This window comes from Nothobranchius furzeri, chromosome 9, assembly GCF_043380555.1.
Source record: "Nothobranchius furzeri strain GRZ-AD chromosome 9, NfurGRZ-RIMD1, whole genome shotgun sequence".
Classification (NCBI taxonomy): domain Eukaryota; kingdom Metazoa; phylum Chordata; class Actinopteri; order Cyprinodontiformes; family Nothobranchiidae; genus Nothobranchius; species Nothobranchius furzeri.
In genome coordinates, this window is record NC_091749.1 from 1740006 (window position 1) to 1756724 (window position 16719).

A 16719-nucleotide genomic window follows, 5' to 3' on the forward strand; every position below is an offset into this window, starting at 1 on the left:
GCAAGCATGTAGCGACGGTGGAGAGGAAAACTCCTTTTTAACAGGAAGAAACCTCCAGAGGATCCTGGGTCAGTATAAGCAGCCATCCTCCACGACTCACTGGGGATGGAGAAGACAGAGCACACACACACACACACACAGACACACACACAGACACACACACACACACACACACACACACACACACACACACACACACACACACACACACACACACACACACACACACACACACACACAGCTGGGGCCTGAGCGGTAAGCTAGGCTCTGCAGAGATAACAAATGTAACCCGCGCTGCTTCCTCTGCATTTCATTTTTGACAGACCTACCAACCTAAAGACAAAACCACGCTGAAGAAATACTCCTTCCTTGACCTGATTCGAACCCCTACTATGAGGAAGCAGTCTCTGATTGTTTTTTATCTCTGGTAAGTACTAGCACTTCTGATTCAGCATTCAAACTACGGTGGGATGCAAACGTTTGGCCAGCCTTGTTAATAATCTTCATGAGCTTCTTGTGTGAAGCCCGGATCACACTGTGTTACTGAGACACGAGTGGGACCTCTAGGAAACATAAATCTACAACGCTACCGAAGTTTAAGAGGACTAGTCCTCTGATCAAACTAGTAAACGGTACAAAAATTAAAATATTAATATCAAAAGGTTCCAAAACAAGGCAAGCAGCACAACCACAAAAGCAAACTAAAGGAAATTTACTCCAAAAGCTCAGATGATGATGATGATGCCAGAATGAACACTTAAAATAAGCCTGTGCTGGGCCTCAGAGGACAAAGCAGTGCAGCCCACCCTCCTGCGGTGCGCGTCGTCCTCGGGGAGCCACAGGACACACACCCCCCCCACCCCCACCCCCTCGGTCCGGCCACTCTGGGCAAAAAACTCCCGCAATAAAGGTCCCCAGCACCAGACCACACAAAGAGCAACAGCGAACTCCAAATTCTGCCAGGAACTGATCCTTTACTTATGCGCGGGGACAGAGTGAGGGGCTCGACACACGGGAGGCGAAAAACGACCGCCATCAGCGAAATTCGCCGCTGTCGCTTTTATTACCTGACACACGGGAGGCGACCTGCGGCAGCGGCCAGCGGCAAAGCCGTCTACGCGTTCTGTTCCATGGCGAAATGGAAACTTCCGTTGTTTTGCTTGGCTGTGTCAGGTTGGAGGGAATTAAGGTTATTTAAGCGGTTCAGAGTTAATAAAGCGGTAGATATGATGTTTCACAAGGTGCTGCTAGAGTTATGTGAAATCTCACTTCTGATTTTACTATAAAACATAATAATAATCAACTTCTCCTCCATGTTTGCTCGGAGATGTACGGAGCATCCTGTCCGCTCATTCGTCAGTAGAGTTGGGCATTGAGCATCGATTGGAACCGGTTCCAACTGTTCATTTTTCCCAGAATCGTTCAACGTTTTTTATTTCGATTCCTAGTTTCGATTCCTAGAATGCCGACGGAAGAGGAATCCGCGGCCGATCTCCGTGAAAAATAAACGTGATCTGCAAATTGTGATCAACGCTTTTCAGAGCTGATCACACCAGCTGTCTGTGTGCAGCACCGAGTCCCCCCCCCCACCCCCACCCAGATACAAACAAGCGTGTCTGTCGAACCTTTACTCCGTAACGTAAACTTTAACTCCTGCAGCGTAGAGGAAACGTGTTAAATACGTCAACACGGTGGATTTAATAGAAGCTTAAAGAACAAACTCTGGACGGTGTGAGGTGAGTTTGTCTCACTGCAGAAATAAAAACACACACGGAGCGTCAGCAGTCGGACGCAGCCGCTCACCAACACTCGTGTGTGTGTGTGTGTGTGTGTGTTTATGTTTATTCATTTAGCAGACGCTTTTATCCAAAGCGACTTATAATTGATAACCTGTAGGGCATGTTGTGATCAGTGGGGGAAACCGGAGTACCCGGAGGAAACCCACGCAGGCATGGGGAGAACACGCAACTCCACGCAGAATGGCCGCAGCTGAGTTTCGAACCTGCAACCTTCGTGCTGCAAGGCAACAGTGCTAACCACTGCGCCACCATGCAGCCCAGTGTGTGCGTACGTGTGTGTGTGTGTGCATGTGTGTGTGTGTGTGTGAGCGTCAGAAGGCTGAACAATAACCTGTAGAATCATTAAAGTCATCATGCTAGAGCAGCTTCTCTGTGGTGGACCACACCAGCTTCTGCCACCATAAATAATAATAATAATAATAAGAAGAATAATAATAACATTTTCATTTCCTTTCTGAACTGTTTCTGTTGAGTTTTAAGGTTTAAAATCTGTTAGATTGTTACTGACAGCAGCTACGTTTAGCCTTGCTCTGCCTGAGTGTTCACGGCTCCCGGGTCAGTGGGTTTAAGATTTTTGGAGTCTGCCTGATTGATCCCGGTGGCTGCCTGGTGGGATCTGAGTCTCTGAGCTCTGTTGGGTCCCCAGCAGGCTGGTCGCCCCTGGGTCCTGGGCCGCTGGGTCCCGGGCTCGGCCGGCTGGGGGGTAGGAGGCTGCGGGCAGGCCTGTGGGCTTGCTCCTGTTTATTGTTGTGTGTTGTTTTTCTGCAGGTCTAGAAGCAGACCCCTGTTCCTCATTGGGTTTTATCCATATGGAACCCCTCCCCCCAATTATAATAAAAAAATTAAAGCTGCAAGCAACGCCGTTCGGCCCTCGCAGCTCCACGCCGCTCCGGCCTGGCCGGCAGTCTGGTGCACCCGGGCATGTCTGCTGAACAGAAACGTCGACCACCCTGACACCAGAAACCGCGAACGGTCTCCTCGTCTGCACCTCACCCTGACTCAGCATCCCCTCTGAGCCCACCATTAAATTACACATCTAACCACTAGGGGATAGTCTATCTTTACCACACTGGTGGTGTGATCACACAGAGCAAGTTTAATGCTATTCTGACCACGTTTTTTGAAGTAATTGAAGGTTGAATTTATCTAGGGGGCACTGTGACCAACTACAGAAAAATCCCATTGAGGTCAGCTTTGGTTGACAAAGATGGTTTTCTGTTATTTTGGCATCAATCAGACGTTGTGTTTGTTATCTAGAGCCAGAGAGCCGAAAGGGGATGGAGCTACCAACAACCACATCAATGTGTTTGGTGCAGTCATATGATGACACAAGCCAAGTTTAATGCCATTCTGACTTTGTATTATGAAGTAATTAACTCTTAATCTTATCTAGGGGGCACTGTGACCAATTACATAAAAACCCCATTGAGGTACTCTTAGGGAGTCAAAGATGGTTTTGGGGTAGTTTGGTATCAATCAGACGTTGCGTTTGTTTTCTAGAGCCAAAGAGCTGAAAGGGAGCGGAGCTAAAGGGATTTGAACCAACAACCACAGTCACGTGATGACACAAGCCAAGTATAATGCCATTCTGACCTTGTCTTTAGAAGTTGATGAAGTTTGAACCCATCTAGGAGGTGCTGTGACCATTTACAACTAAATCCCATAGAGGTCATCTTTGGTCATCAAAGATGGTTTCCTGTTAATTTGGCATCAATCAAACGTTGCATGGGTCATCTAGAGACAAAAGGCTGGCTGTAAGTGGGCAGAGTTAAAGTGATTTGAACGAGTGAGCACATACATGTGTTGATTGCAGTTGTGTGATGACTCCCACAATGTTTGATGAAGTTTGGAGCTTTTTTGCAGAAGTTACAAAGGTTTTATTGTATCTAGGGGGCGCTGTCCCAAATTTAGGAAATATTCCATGACGCAGTTTGTAGGGTGACAACAATCATTTGTGTGCAGTTTGGTGTGAATTGCATCATGCATGTGTTATTCAGGGCCTAATATCTGTCAGGGGGCAGAGGTAAAGCAATATCAACCAATGACCACAGGATTTTGTTGGGTTCCTTTGTGTGATGACACATAGCAAGTTTGGTGCAGATACAACCTCATCTGTAGGAGTTATTACAGTTTTAAAGGTATGTAGGGGGCGCTGTGGTGATATTATACCACGTTCACCAGCCGTTTGTGCCTCATGTTGATTGCCTTGTTCAGTCTCGTGCAGATCGGATGCTGTTTGTGGAAGTTACAGTCAAACGTAAGGTCACGGCGTCACGCCAGAATTCGCCATGGCATCAAAGCCCCTCCCTATCTGCAAAGCTGTCAGAACTGAATGGCCATTACAGCATCATGAAGACAGTGCATGACCTGTCATGTTGACTAAGGCCCTGTCCACACGTAGCCGGGGATCTGCCAAAACGTAGATATTTTTCTACGTTTTGGCCTGTCATCCACGCAAAAACGGAGTTTTTTCACACGAAAATGGATCTTTTTAAAAACTTCGGCCAAAGTGAAGATCTGCGTTTTCTCCGTTTTGGGTGTCTGCGTGTGGACGGACAAAACCAGAGTTTTAAGATCCGCAATGTCACTTTCCGCGACAAAAAATGCTGACATCACGTGTGCGACCTGTGTTTACACTAGCCGACATCATGGATGCCCTCAGAGCTGCGCTCTGTCACTACCCGATCCATCAATTGTCCAAGTGCTTTTTGCTTGTTTGTTTTTGCAAGCGGAATTACTGCTCCTTGTGGAAGACCACAGACGAAGGACGAGGTTAAGAACGGGGGAAGTACTGCCGCTACAGGTCTGGCATGTCCTTAACAACATATTTATCCGGGTATGTGTGGACAGAGTTTTGTTTTAAAACGAGGTGGTGTGGACGCAAGTTTTTGGAGGGGCGGATATTCGTTTTCAAAAAACCCCGGCTACGTGTGGACTGGGCCTAAATTAGAGGGGACAAATATGGGCATTTCACCATAAAACAATCAACTTCCGGTTGTCAGGGGGTGGGGCTTAGGTGATGTCAGAAGTTTGAAGGTGATCGGTGAAAAGGGCGATGGGGCATCATTCTCCAAACAACGTGTGCAAAAACCACTAAATCGAGTACTTGGACCAAAATAGCCGACCACCTGTGTGACTTTGCGCTTGGCTCCAAGAGACTTTTTTTGTAGACACTAAATTAGCATACCAAATTTCGTAATCCTCAGTCAAAGGATGGCGTGGGGCTAACAATTTTAATGATCCTAGGGGGCGCTATTTAAGAAAATAGGCCACGCCCACCAGATTTTCACATCAGATTTTTTGGGGGACCAGAAGTTTAGTGGCGATATCTTTAGAAATGACGAAATTGGAGGCAAACGTATGGCCATGGCGGTACGCCTGACTTCGCCGTTCCGCCACAGCCCCACCCTCTTTTGAAAACTCGCATAAAGTGACGCCAAGAAACACCCACTTGTCTTGAGTCACCAGCTACAAATTTGTGGTGATTAAGTGAAATGGGGCGATTTGGGACCTATCACTGTAAAACGTGGCCTTTTTGGTCCTGAGGGGGCGGGGCTTGTGTGATGCCATCATCCGACCATTCAGTTTAGTTTGTGGCTGGATGACGAATGACCACAGAAATTTTTGTAACTCTACTGAATTTGAGTATGAAGTTATAGCCATTTATATTTTTTTGGCGAGTAATCGAAATTCGAGGCCTGGACACGCCCCCTCAGCATATACAAACAGTCAGTTTTATTTTTTCTATTTAGTCACCCATCCCTTCTGAGCAATTTCCCACAACTTTCGAGACGATCGTGCCAAAAATGATCGAGTAAATGAATCAGAAGTGGACCTTAGAAAAGGCCAAAACGGGATCAAAATCACCATTTCAAACCAAAATGGCTGACTTCCTGTTAGATGTTGACCATGGTTGCAAGAGGCTTTTCTGTGCAGACTGTTGAGTACTACATGTCTACAAAATTTCATGACTGTACGATAAACTATGCTGTATGGAGGGGGGTATTTTTCACATTCTAGGGGGCGCCGTGGAGCTAGTTTTATTGAGATTTTTTTGGGACCTTTAAAATACAAAATTTTACACCACGCCTGACATGTGTGCAAAAATTCTTGAGTTTTTGGGTATGCTGAGGCCTCCAAAAAGACAATTTACTTGGCGGAAGAAAAATAAACAGAGCAGATACCATAGGCCTTCGCAGCACTTTCGCTGCTTGGGCCTAAAAAACAAATCTTTATCATTTGCAATAAAATTTGTAAACATGACAGAATATGACATCATACCATCAAAACATTAAAATGTATTTCTCTCCGGATGTGTACTCACCAAGCTCAGATTGTCACATCTATTGTTTTACTCTCAGCTGCGAACATTTTCTCCCTTTAGACATAACTTTTAGTGGAATAAACATCAGTTATTTATTTCAGGTTAGCCAGGGGTTGTTCAAAGAGAGGACTCTGATTGGTTCTTTTCTCATCTCGTCTAGACTGGTTCTTTTTTCCGGTCTCCCATCCTTTCTGTTTTTTGACTGGATTTTAATTTCTGTCTTGTCGTCTCTTATTTGTCAACAAAAAATGTCGGTCAATGTTCATCATAATTTAATCTTTATTATGCCAATAAAGATTAATGGCATGAATGTTTTCATTTTCATCTCGTTTTAGTCTGCAAAAAGTAATTTGTCACAAAAAACTAACAAATATTTAGTCAACAAAATTAACCTCGGGCTGAAGGAACCCGCTGTGCCTGTGCTGGGCTGAATGGCCTCCATCAGTATGCTGCAGGGCTGGTCACCACCAGTATTTGAATGAATGAATGAATGAATATGTTTCTCTGTAGTGAAAAGCGCTCTGGAGTCCTCTGACTCTGAAAGGCGCTATGAAAGGTCAGTTATCCTTGATCGAAAACAGGTGAGGAGTGAGTTTGCGACAAATGTGTGTCTAAAGTTCGGCTGTTTGCCAACTAGGATAACAAACAGAAGTTAAACTAATTTATGACATTTTTCTTCTTTGTGTTGCAGGTTTGTTAATGTTCTTGTGTACTACAGTCTGTCCCTCAACATTTCTGACTTTGGCATGAACCTCTACCTGACCCAGATGATCTTCGGTCTGGTTGAGATGCCCGCACGCACCATAACCCTTTTCACACTCAACCAGTCCAGAAAATTTTCTCAGTTGGCGTTTCTTGGAGTTGGAGGCTCTGCTTGTCTTTTGACCACTTTCATTCCAGACAGTATGTAGACTCATGGCCCTGGACAAATGGGCACCTTCCAACACAAATCCATTACCTGCTTGATTTTCATTATTTTTGAACAGATGTGTTTTGCCCTTGCCCTTGTCCTTAGGCCTGCCCATTGTCAGAACAATTCTAGCTATGATTGGGAAGTTTGGAATCACAGCTTCGCTGTCCATCATCTATGTTTACTCAGCTGAAGTGTTCCCCACGGTAATTAGGTGAGTGTCCCCTGCATTCGCCCCTGTCACAGGAGACCATCCTTAGAAACGGTGTGCTGAACCTGAACATCATAAAAATTACCCTAACCCATAATTAATAACACAACATGTTCTAACCCTGTTTATTTTAAAGTTGTGAGACGTTTGTTTAATCATTACATTTCTAGTGGTCTCTATCAGTCAATCAATCAGATTTTATTCATAAAGCGCTGTTCAAGCAAAGTGTGACACAAAGTGCTTTACAGACTTAAAATGACCCCAAATTCCCGTAGCAGGTGGAAAACACACACACACACACACACACACACACACACACACACACACACACACACACACACACACACACACACACACACACACACACACACACACACACACACATCAGTAAAAATTTATATTTGGCTGAGTCCAGATGAGCCAAGTAAGGTAAGACAAGGAAGCACCATCAGAGGAGCCGTCTGCCCCGGCAGCATCAGGTCTTCCACAATAAGTCAGGGCGCTCAGAAGAGGGGGAGCGTAGACCCCCACCTCCACTTAAGCACTACCTGTAGAGCGCCCAGGAAGCAACAGTCGACCACCACCCCCGGGGCAGAGGGCCCCTTCAGGGAAAACACCGGATTAAAATGAGTAAAAATCTAAAAATGAAAGAGCTAACATAAATGACAAAAGTAAGAAAATAAATAAATAAAATCATATGGACAGTAACATAATAATTTAAATAATGAAACTGGGCTAAAATATAATCATATAAAACATGCAAAGCCAGTAATAAAATATAATCATGTAAAACGACAAATCAAACTATAGTAAATAATTAGACGGGGGGGTCATTTTTCCTTGGCCCCCAAAATGCCTTGAAACGGCCCTGGGTGTGTGACTGAGTTTTGAAAGTGATCTGAATTGTATCAGATGTATAAATATTACATGTGTATAACTTGTTGTTTTATACAGGTAGAAACACGTAGTGGACATAAATCTACCTACATTTTACTTTGTTTTCTTGTTTTTATTTAACTATTTTCCTGTCCTGTCTGTCTCTCATCTTCCTGCATCTCCTCTAAACTCTCCAGAAAAACTGCTGCCTGGATTCTTACTTTTTCACCTCATCAGTTACTTCTGAGCAGATCAAAGGGATCTCCTGACCGCAAAGCGGAGAGGCGTGTCGATGCTGCGTCAGTGAGGTGAAATCACCGCAGCACAGGTGATGAGCTCCGCAGTAGCAGAGCGCTTCAGGCACAAATAAGACAGAAAATAGAGAACATGTGCGGACATGAACGATCGTGTGTTAATTATAGTTTTTTGGTCGCACCACTTTGAGAATGGACCGTGCGCTGAACAACGCAGCAGCCTGGAGCGCACCAACGATCATCGCTATATGTGCTCTCTGCTCAAAAGAGTCAATAAATGATGTAATATAGGTAGAAAACTTTTTTCCGGCTCCCCTGGATGTGTAGGATATCCAGCTCCCCCAGAATTCGATCCCTGCTCCTGGATGAAAAACCGGACATTTTCATCAATACAAGAACCGCCCGGATGCCCGGACAGAGAGTGAAAAGTGGACATGTCCGGGGAAAAGAGGACGTACGGTCACCCTAGTTTAATATAAAGTGGGAGATTACAGATGTAGTATTTTGCTCGTGCCCTTGCTTTCCTGGGCCTGGGCCCTTTAGAGTTTGTGGGCTGCAGGGCAATTGCCCAGTTACCCATATGGATAATCCGACCTTGCTTGTGGGAATAGGGTCCAGAACACATGTGGTGGGTCTCACGGAGGAGAAAACTTTATCAAGAGTCTCAGCTTCGACCAGGACAAAACTGTCCAGCATTTCCTCTGGCATAGACACACATTCAGATTAATCTAAAACCTTATTACTTAAGGAGGATAAAATATTCCTTCTGATAGTATCTACCTTCCCTCTGAAGTAGGCTGCAGACTCCTCACAGAGAGCATCTGAGGGGGATCTTAAGGGTTTTCTGAAGTGAATTGGAGGTACGGTTTAAAATGTTGTTTATGGTGGGAAAAAGTATTCTGGGATTGTATTTATTGTCTAGAATGAGTTTGGAAAGGTATGCATTTCTTGAATTTCTCACTGCGTCATTATATGATTTAAGTAGCTCTGTATTTATTTGATGATTTATAGTTGTTTTATTCTTTCTCCGTCTCTGCTCTGCAACCCTGCAATTTCTCTTTAGTTTCTTTAGATTTTCATTTCTCTACCGTGAAGCACGTTTTGAATAAAAACTTTTTATTTTAAGTGGAGCGAGCAGGTCGAGAGCGGATTTCAGTCTACTGTTAAAATCATTGACAGTAAAATCACAAGAGGCAGTTACCGGAGTGGGAGGGATCTTTCTAAAATCTTCAGGAAAACCAGCAGCCACTTCAGGGGTGAGATGATGCTGCCTTACAGTTCTCACAGAGGGTTCCTGCTGGATAAAGCTGGTGATGCTAAAGAACACACAGTACTGATCAGAGACAGCCAAATCAACAGGACACACTGGTGGACAGGCCCTGGGTGATGACCAAGTCCAGGGTGTGTCCTCTGTTGGGAGTCGGTTGCATGACATGTTGACTAAAATCCATGTAATTCAGAATATTTAAAAACTCCTTTGAAAACAAATCAGAAGGATCATCTATATGAAGATTAAAATCACCGGCTAAAATGATCCTTTCAAAGCAGTTGTGCAGGATTGATAAAAACTCTGAAAATTCTTGAATAAAAATGGTACTCTGCTTAGGAGGCCGATAAACTGTGACACATAAAATCTGAGGAGAGCTAAAAACTGCCGCTGTATATCCAAAAGTGATAAAATGATCAAATAAAACTGGTTTGGCAGAAAGTAATGATCTAATAAAAGCAGTACCGCCTCCCCTTTTGCTACTCCTCGTTGAAAAATAAAAATTAAAATCTGGCAGAGAGGCATCTGTGAGAACAACAGGTGCATCTGAACTCAGCCATGTTTCTGCTAAAAGCAGACAGTGAATTTGTAAAATCAGGTCATTTATTAAAAATGTTTTGTTTAGCAGAGAGTGAACATATAAAAGAGCCATATTAATGGTAACTGATGAAGGAGTGACTGTATTAACGGAAGTTGGGACTTTTGGTAACTGTCTTAGATTATTGGGTTGGTTTTATTTGGTTTATGGTTGTTTGTCTGCTCTCTGCTGATAATAACAGGTATGAATGAGGTATGGCAAGGTCCAAGTCCGATATGTGATTCACTGTTAAAATCAGGGCTGGGTTGGTAGGAGCAGGGACCAGCTACACATCAGGATGTAGGAGCAGATGAGGCCGGTGTAGTAGACACGGGGGGTCGTGGACAAGCCAGGCTATTTGTTAGAGTACGGGTCCCCTGCCTATTTAGGTGAAGCCCATCTGCTCCAAACAGGTGTCTCCTGCCCCAGAAAATGTTAAAATTGTCTATAAAACCAACATTACGGGTCACGGTGGCAGAGGAGAGCCAGGTGTTTAATGATAAAAGTCTGCTAAAACGGCCGATTCCTCTGCCCATAGTGGGAGTGGGGCCAGAGATAAAAACAGACAGGTGCATAGTTCTTAAAAGATTAAAAAGGTGAATAAAATCAAGCTTGAGGAGCTCTGACGGCTGCTTACGGATGTCATTGCTACCGGCGTGGATGATGATTCTACTCACTGTTGTGTGTTCTGGATCAGGTCTGGGATGTGTCCTGCAATGTCCATCACTGTAGCTCCGGGGTAACAGAAGGTCAGGGCTCCTCTCATCCTGACGTTACGGATGATGGAGTCCCCGACGATGAGAGTGGTTGGTGGTGGAGATGGTGGTGGTGGTGGTGTGTCCGCTGGTTGAAGCTGGGCAGAGGACCTTTCCAGGACCTGCTGAGTGATGGGCTGAGCTCCCCCGGGACTGCAGCGACGAGAAGTTGGTGCTCCTCGGCGGGTCCCAGCTTCAGTATGGGAGGGTGGCGCGATGTGGAGGTCCGTTGGTGTTCAGCTGGTCCCGCAGCTTCTGTTCAAACCTTTTATAATTTTGTGTTTTCATCAGATTTAGCTAGTATTTCATTTAAATATCATCTTTATTCATTTCATGAGAATGTGTGTTGCTTTGTTTATGTTTATGTTTATGTATTTAGCAGGCACTTTTGTCCAAAGCGACTTACAAGTGATAATCGGCATGTTGCCCTTGAGGCTAACAACAACAATAACAACAACATTGACATCAGTCATGGAGAGGAGGGAACAAGGAGTGGACAGTAGAGAGGGGGATGGGTGCAGGGAGGGTGCTAGTTTAGAAGATGCTCTCTGAAGAGCAGGGTCTTCAGGAGTTTCTTGAAAATTGAAAAGGAAGCTGCAGTTCTGGTAGTGCTTGGAAGGTCATTCCACATTTGTGGAACGATGCATGAGAAAAGTCTGGATTGTCCTAAACGTGGTGTAGGCACTGCTAGCCGACGATCCTGTGATGACCAGAGCGGCCAGGCCGAGACGTAAGCCTTAGCAAGAGGATTCAGGTAGATGGGAGCCGTACCGTCTCGGACTTTGTATGCTAGTGTTAGCAATTTGAATTTGATGCGTGCTGCTAGCGGTAGCCAGTGGAGCTCAATGAACAGAGGGGTGACGTGTGCTCTTTTTGGCTGATTGAAGACCAGACACGCCGCTGCGTTCTGGACCATTTGAAGAGGTCTCACAGTACAGCCTGGAAGACCAGTTAGAAGGGCGTTGCAGTAATCGAGGCGGGAGATGACAGTAGATTGCACCAGGACCTGGGTGGCATGTTGTGTTAGGTATGGTCTGATCTTTCGTATGTTATACAGCACAAAGCGGCATGAACGAGCAACAGAGGCAACATGATCTTTAAAGGTCAGGTGTTCATCAGTCACAACACCCAGATTTCGAACTGCCTTTGAAGGAGCCTGAGATAGGAAGTCATTTCGGATTGAGATATTGTGCTGTATGGGTGGTTTTGCTGGGATGACAAGTAGTTCAGTTTTAGAGAGGTTGAGTTGGAGATGGTGGGATTTCATCCATTTTGATATGTCAGAGAGACAGTTTGATATTCGTGCAGAGACAGTGTGGTCGTCCTGTGGAAATGACAGATAGACCTGGGTGTCGTCTGCATAGCAGTGGTAGGAGAAGCCATGTGATCGAATGATCTCACCCAGTGAGGTAGTGTATATGGCAAAGAGAAGAGGTCCTAGTACTGAGCCCTGGGGGACTCCTGTGGCAAGATGGTGCACGGTAGAGGATTGTCCAAGCCAAGATACACTGAATGATCGTCCTGTGAGGTAAGATTCAAACCAGGCGTGTGCTTTCTCTGTGATGCCCATGGTAGAGAGTGTGGACAAAAGGAAGCCATGGTTGACAGTGTCAAATGCAGCCGATAAGTCGATCAGGATAAGCACTGAGGATTTACCTGTCGCTCTAGCTTCTTTTAAGGATTCAGTCACTGCTAACAGAGCAGTTTCAGTGGAGTAGTCCTTTTTGAACCCAGATTGGTAAGGGTCAGCAGACAGTTTTGTGAGAGGTATTCTGTGATCTGCTTGAAAGCCACCCTTTGAATGATTTTGGACAGAAAAGGGAGGAGAGAGACAGGTCGGTAGTTCTCCACATGATTTGGAGGAAGAGATGTTTTTTTTTAGCAGCGGTTTAACCTGAGCATGCTTGAGAGAGGTGGGAAATGTACCGGATGTCAGTGATGCATTGATCACATGTGTGACTGCTGCGGCTACTGTAGGAGCAATAGCTTGGAGCAGCTTAGTCGGAATGGGGTCAAGTGGGCATGTAGTAGGGTGGCTGCACCTGAGAAGCTTGGACACACAGTTCTCAGTGACAGGGAAAAAAGAGGAAAATGACACAGTAGAGCTTGAGATGGTTGGGCTTGAAGGAGTTTGTGGTAGTGAATGTTCAGGAGTGGCCAGTTGAGTGAACTGTTTGCTTATAGCTGCCACTTTGTCAATGAAGAATGAGGCAAAGGTGTCAGCTGATAGATTGTTGGTAGGAGGTGGAGACGGAGGGTTGAGCAGAGTTTTGAATGTTGAAAATAGTTTATGAGAGTTAGAAGAGCTGAGAATTTTGTCAGTGTAGAAAGCTTTCTTTGCATCAGTGATGCTGGCAGAGAATGAGGACAGTAATTCATGAAATTTCAATAGATCACCAGGATATTTTGTTTTGCGCCATTTCTGTTCCGCAGCTCTAAGACTGGTGCGAAGAGACTGGAGGGTATCATTTAGCCAAGGGTGTGACTGAGAGGATCTAGCAGGTCTAGTGGCTAAAGGACACAAGTTATTAAGACAAGAGCAGAGTGTGGAGCAGAGTGACTCGGTGGCATCATTCACTTCATAAGCAGAGAATGTGCTGGGAGATGGAAGAGTGGAGGCAACAAGAGAGGAGAAGTAGTTGGGTGCCAGATTGCGGAGGTTGCGGCGGAATGAGACCATTGGGGAGGAAGCAGTGGACCTCCCTTGTAGAGTCGTGCTGAAATGGATGAAGTAATGATCGGAAAGATGCAGCGGTGTGACCGAGATTGTGTCTATGGCACAATTTCTGGTGAAAATGAGGTCGAGTGCTTTTCCAGCTTTGTGAGTTGGAGGGCTTTGTAATAGTTTTAAATCAAATGATGACATTAGTGATAGGAAGCCTGATGAGCTGGGATTGTCCAGGTGAATATTCATGTCTCCAAGGACCATTGTGGGACAGTCGTGCTCAGGAATGGAGGAGAGCAGGGTGTCGAGTTCATCAAGAAAGTCTCTGAGTTGACCTGGTTGAGCTCTAGTCAGAGCATGTCCAGGACTCATAGTTATGACAACCAAAAATAATTTTTTCAGTACAGTTACCTGGATGACATGGTATTCAAAGTAGTTGTATTTAGTGATGGGAAGCAACTGACTGTATATCCATTTATTGGAAAGTAACATGCCCGTTCCACCACCTCGGCCAGATGCACGAGAAGTGTGGGAGAAAGTGTGGTTAACTGAGAGAGCAGATGGGGTGGCATTGTCACATGGTTTGATCCAGGTCTCAGTGAGAGCCAGAGCATCGAGTGACAGGTGGTTTGCATATGCGGCAATGAAGTCTGCTTTGTCAACTTTGGCAGTTCCAAAGTCCAAAAGACAGGTGGGTGTCTTTGGGGGGGAGTTGGTTTTAGCGAGCGGAGGTTTTGAAGGTTGCGAAAGCGGTTTGCTGTGTATAAACTTCCTCTGAAGCCTGTGATTACAGGTATAGGATAATGGCACATTTTGCAAGGTGTCGATGGAGCAGCGTCTGGGTCGAGCTTGTTTGCTCTGTGTACCTGCTCTGTGGACATGCGCAGGTAGACACGTACGTCTTTACCCCGGAGTGTCTTCACACCGAAGGGGCTGAGACACAAGGGCTGACGCATCCGCTGACGCTTCAGTTATGCCACCAAACTTATGCTGTGCTACTAGTTGTAAACAGGTGTTCATGCAGCAGTCCGGTTGGCAACAAGATGGCGCCTGTGCTTGGCTTAGCCGCAGTCACCGGCCACTTTTTCAAACTTTTCTCCACTAACCTCCTCTTTTCCACCTTGCTCCTGTCTGCGTTTCTTTTCAGTAGTGTCTCTGCTACCATCTCCTATGATCGCCAGACTCTTTTGTCCTTCCGTTCATTCACGATCGCCCATGATGCACCGAGGATTTACCATCGTGTTTGTTTACCTGAGCGGTGCGCTGGCCCGGAGGCAAACGATGATCCAGAGCTGCGCACCTCTAGCAATGTTTTTCCCGTCCCGGGAAAACGTTGGAGGAAAAGAGGTAAACGAGCAGGAATGCAGGTGAGAATAAGACTTCTCTTAAAACGTGGTTTATCTAGTAAACATCGGCGCGATCTTCTAGCTTCTTGTCCTTTGTTGGTGACCTGAGCGCCACTTCCGCATTCCCGCCAGGCCGCGTTGCAGCGCGGTTCATCTGTCCAAGTTTTTTAAGGTCGGTTTATCCTCATTCCTCAGTGGTTTCTCCTCCTGTTCCCTCCATAAGTGGTTTTTATAAACACCGTGGATCTAACCCTGCTAATTTACGTCCACTAACTCCAGCTGTTTCTGATTCCTCCACCTCACTCAGCATGGCTCTATTAAATACCCGCTCTGTTAACAATAAATCTTTCCTGCTCAATGATCTAATTCTCTGTAAAAACCTGGATTTTCTGTTTCTGACTGAAGTTTGGCAGCAAACATCTGATTATTCTGGTCTGATTGAACTCTGCCCGAGTGGTTATTCTTTTCTTAGCCAGCCCCGGGGTTCTGGTCGTGGTGGAGGCCTAGCTGTTGTTTTCAGAGACCATCTTCCATGTAGCTCTACAACCTCTGGTCACTTTACTTCCTTTGAACTGCAGCTGATTAAAGTCGGGCGTAAGGACCCGTTCTACTGTGCTGTGGTCTATCGTCCACCTGGTCCAAACGGTTCTTTCCTTCAGGAGTTTAGTGACTTTCTATCCTCCACTGTGAAGCTGTCCAGACTGGTGATTGTTGGTGATTTTAACATCCATGTTGATGATCCCTCTGATCACTTTGCCATGAATTTCTCCAGCCTCATGGACACCTTCGGCTTTACCCAGCATGTTTCTGGCCCCACACACACCAGGGGGCACACTCTGGACCTTGTTTTTACCCTGGGTCTAAATGCTGACAGTGTTTGTCCTGAGGACGTTTATATTTCAGATCACCATTGCATTTTCTTTAACTTGTCAGTTTCTGCGTCCCCACCTCCCGCTCGCCGTATGGTTAGTTCTCGTTTTTTTAATGAGAGCACAGCTAGCTAATGTTCTGCTGCTTTTGATCCACCCTGTTCTTCTGATAACGACCCAGATTCCTTAACTTCCCAGTTTAACGAGCACTGCCTCTCCATTCTGGACAACATCTGTCCTGTCAGAACCAGATCAGGTCCTGCAGTGAACCCTACTCCCTGGTTTAATGACAGCCTTCGCAGCCTGAAGCACCAATGCAGAAAAATTGAGCGTTTGTGGAAGGAAACCCGTCTCCACGTCCATCTGCTGCATCTAAAGGATCTTCTGACATCCTTTAACTCTGCAGTCAGAGACGCCAGGGTTTCCTATTTCTCCAATCTGGTGTCCCAGAGCAAAGGGAACCCCAAGGTGCTGTTTAACACCATCAGCAGCATCGTCTCTCCTGCCTCTCCTACAGCCTCCATCCACTCTGTTGCAGACTGTGAGAACTTTCTGTCTTTCTTTGTGGACAAAGTCAATAAGGTTAGATCTAGCATCTCTCCTTCAGCCTTATCGCCGCCTCTCCCGACTCCAACCAGGCCCATCATCCTAGATAGCTTTGCTCCTGTTTCTTTGCCTGAGTTAACCAAACTAGTTAACTCTATGAAGATCTCTGCATGCCCCCTCCACATCTTACCCTCATCTTTGTTTAAAAGTGCTTTTCAGTCCATCGGTCCCAGCGTGCTCTCTATAATTAATGCTTCTCTGGTCTCTGGTCAGGTCCCTGCTTACTTTAAGAACGCTGTAATCCACCCGCTTCTTAAAAA

General features: G+C 45.6%; 2 protein-coding genes across 3 annotated transcripts in view; one reads left to right on the forward strand and one right to left on the reverse strand.

Annotated features, from left to right (window-relative positions):
- Positions 1-16719, forward strand: part of si:dkey-119m7.4 (solute carrier family 22 member 6-A) — a 44462-nt gene that overhangs the window by 18378 nt on the left and 9365 nt on the right. The window contains exons 6-9 of one of the 2 annotated variants that reach the window (XM_054732436.2): positions 324-427; positions 6815-7026; positions 7139-7247; positions 8318-8448. In XM_054732436.2, coding sequence (XP_054588411.1) covers positions 324-427; positions 6815-7026; positions 7139-7247; positions 8318-8432 — 540 coding nt within the window. In that variant the 3' untranslated portion in view covers positions 8433-8448. The remainder of the gene's footprint in view (positions 1-323; positions 428-6814; positions 7027-7138; positions 7248-8317; positions 8449-16719) is intronic. The other variant, XM_015953880.3, reaches the window with a different exon arrangement.
- On the reverse strand, positions 11488-14803 carry LOC139071650 (uncharacterized). The gene is made up of 4 exons (XM_070554453.1): positions 14731-14803; positions 13391-13484; positions 13198-13324; positions 11488-13143 (listed from the first exon to the last, which is right to left on the reverse strand). Exons 1-4 carry the CDS (start codon positions 14801-14803, stop codon positions 11503-11505), a joined length of 1935 nt encoding a protein of 644 aa, XP_070410554.1. The 3' UTR covers positions 11488-11502.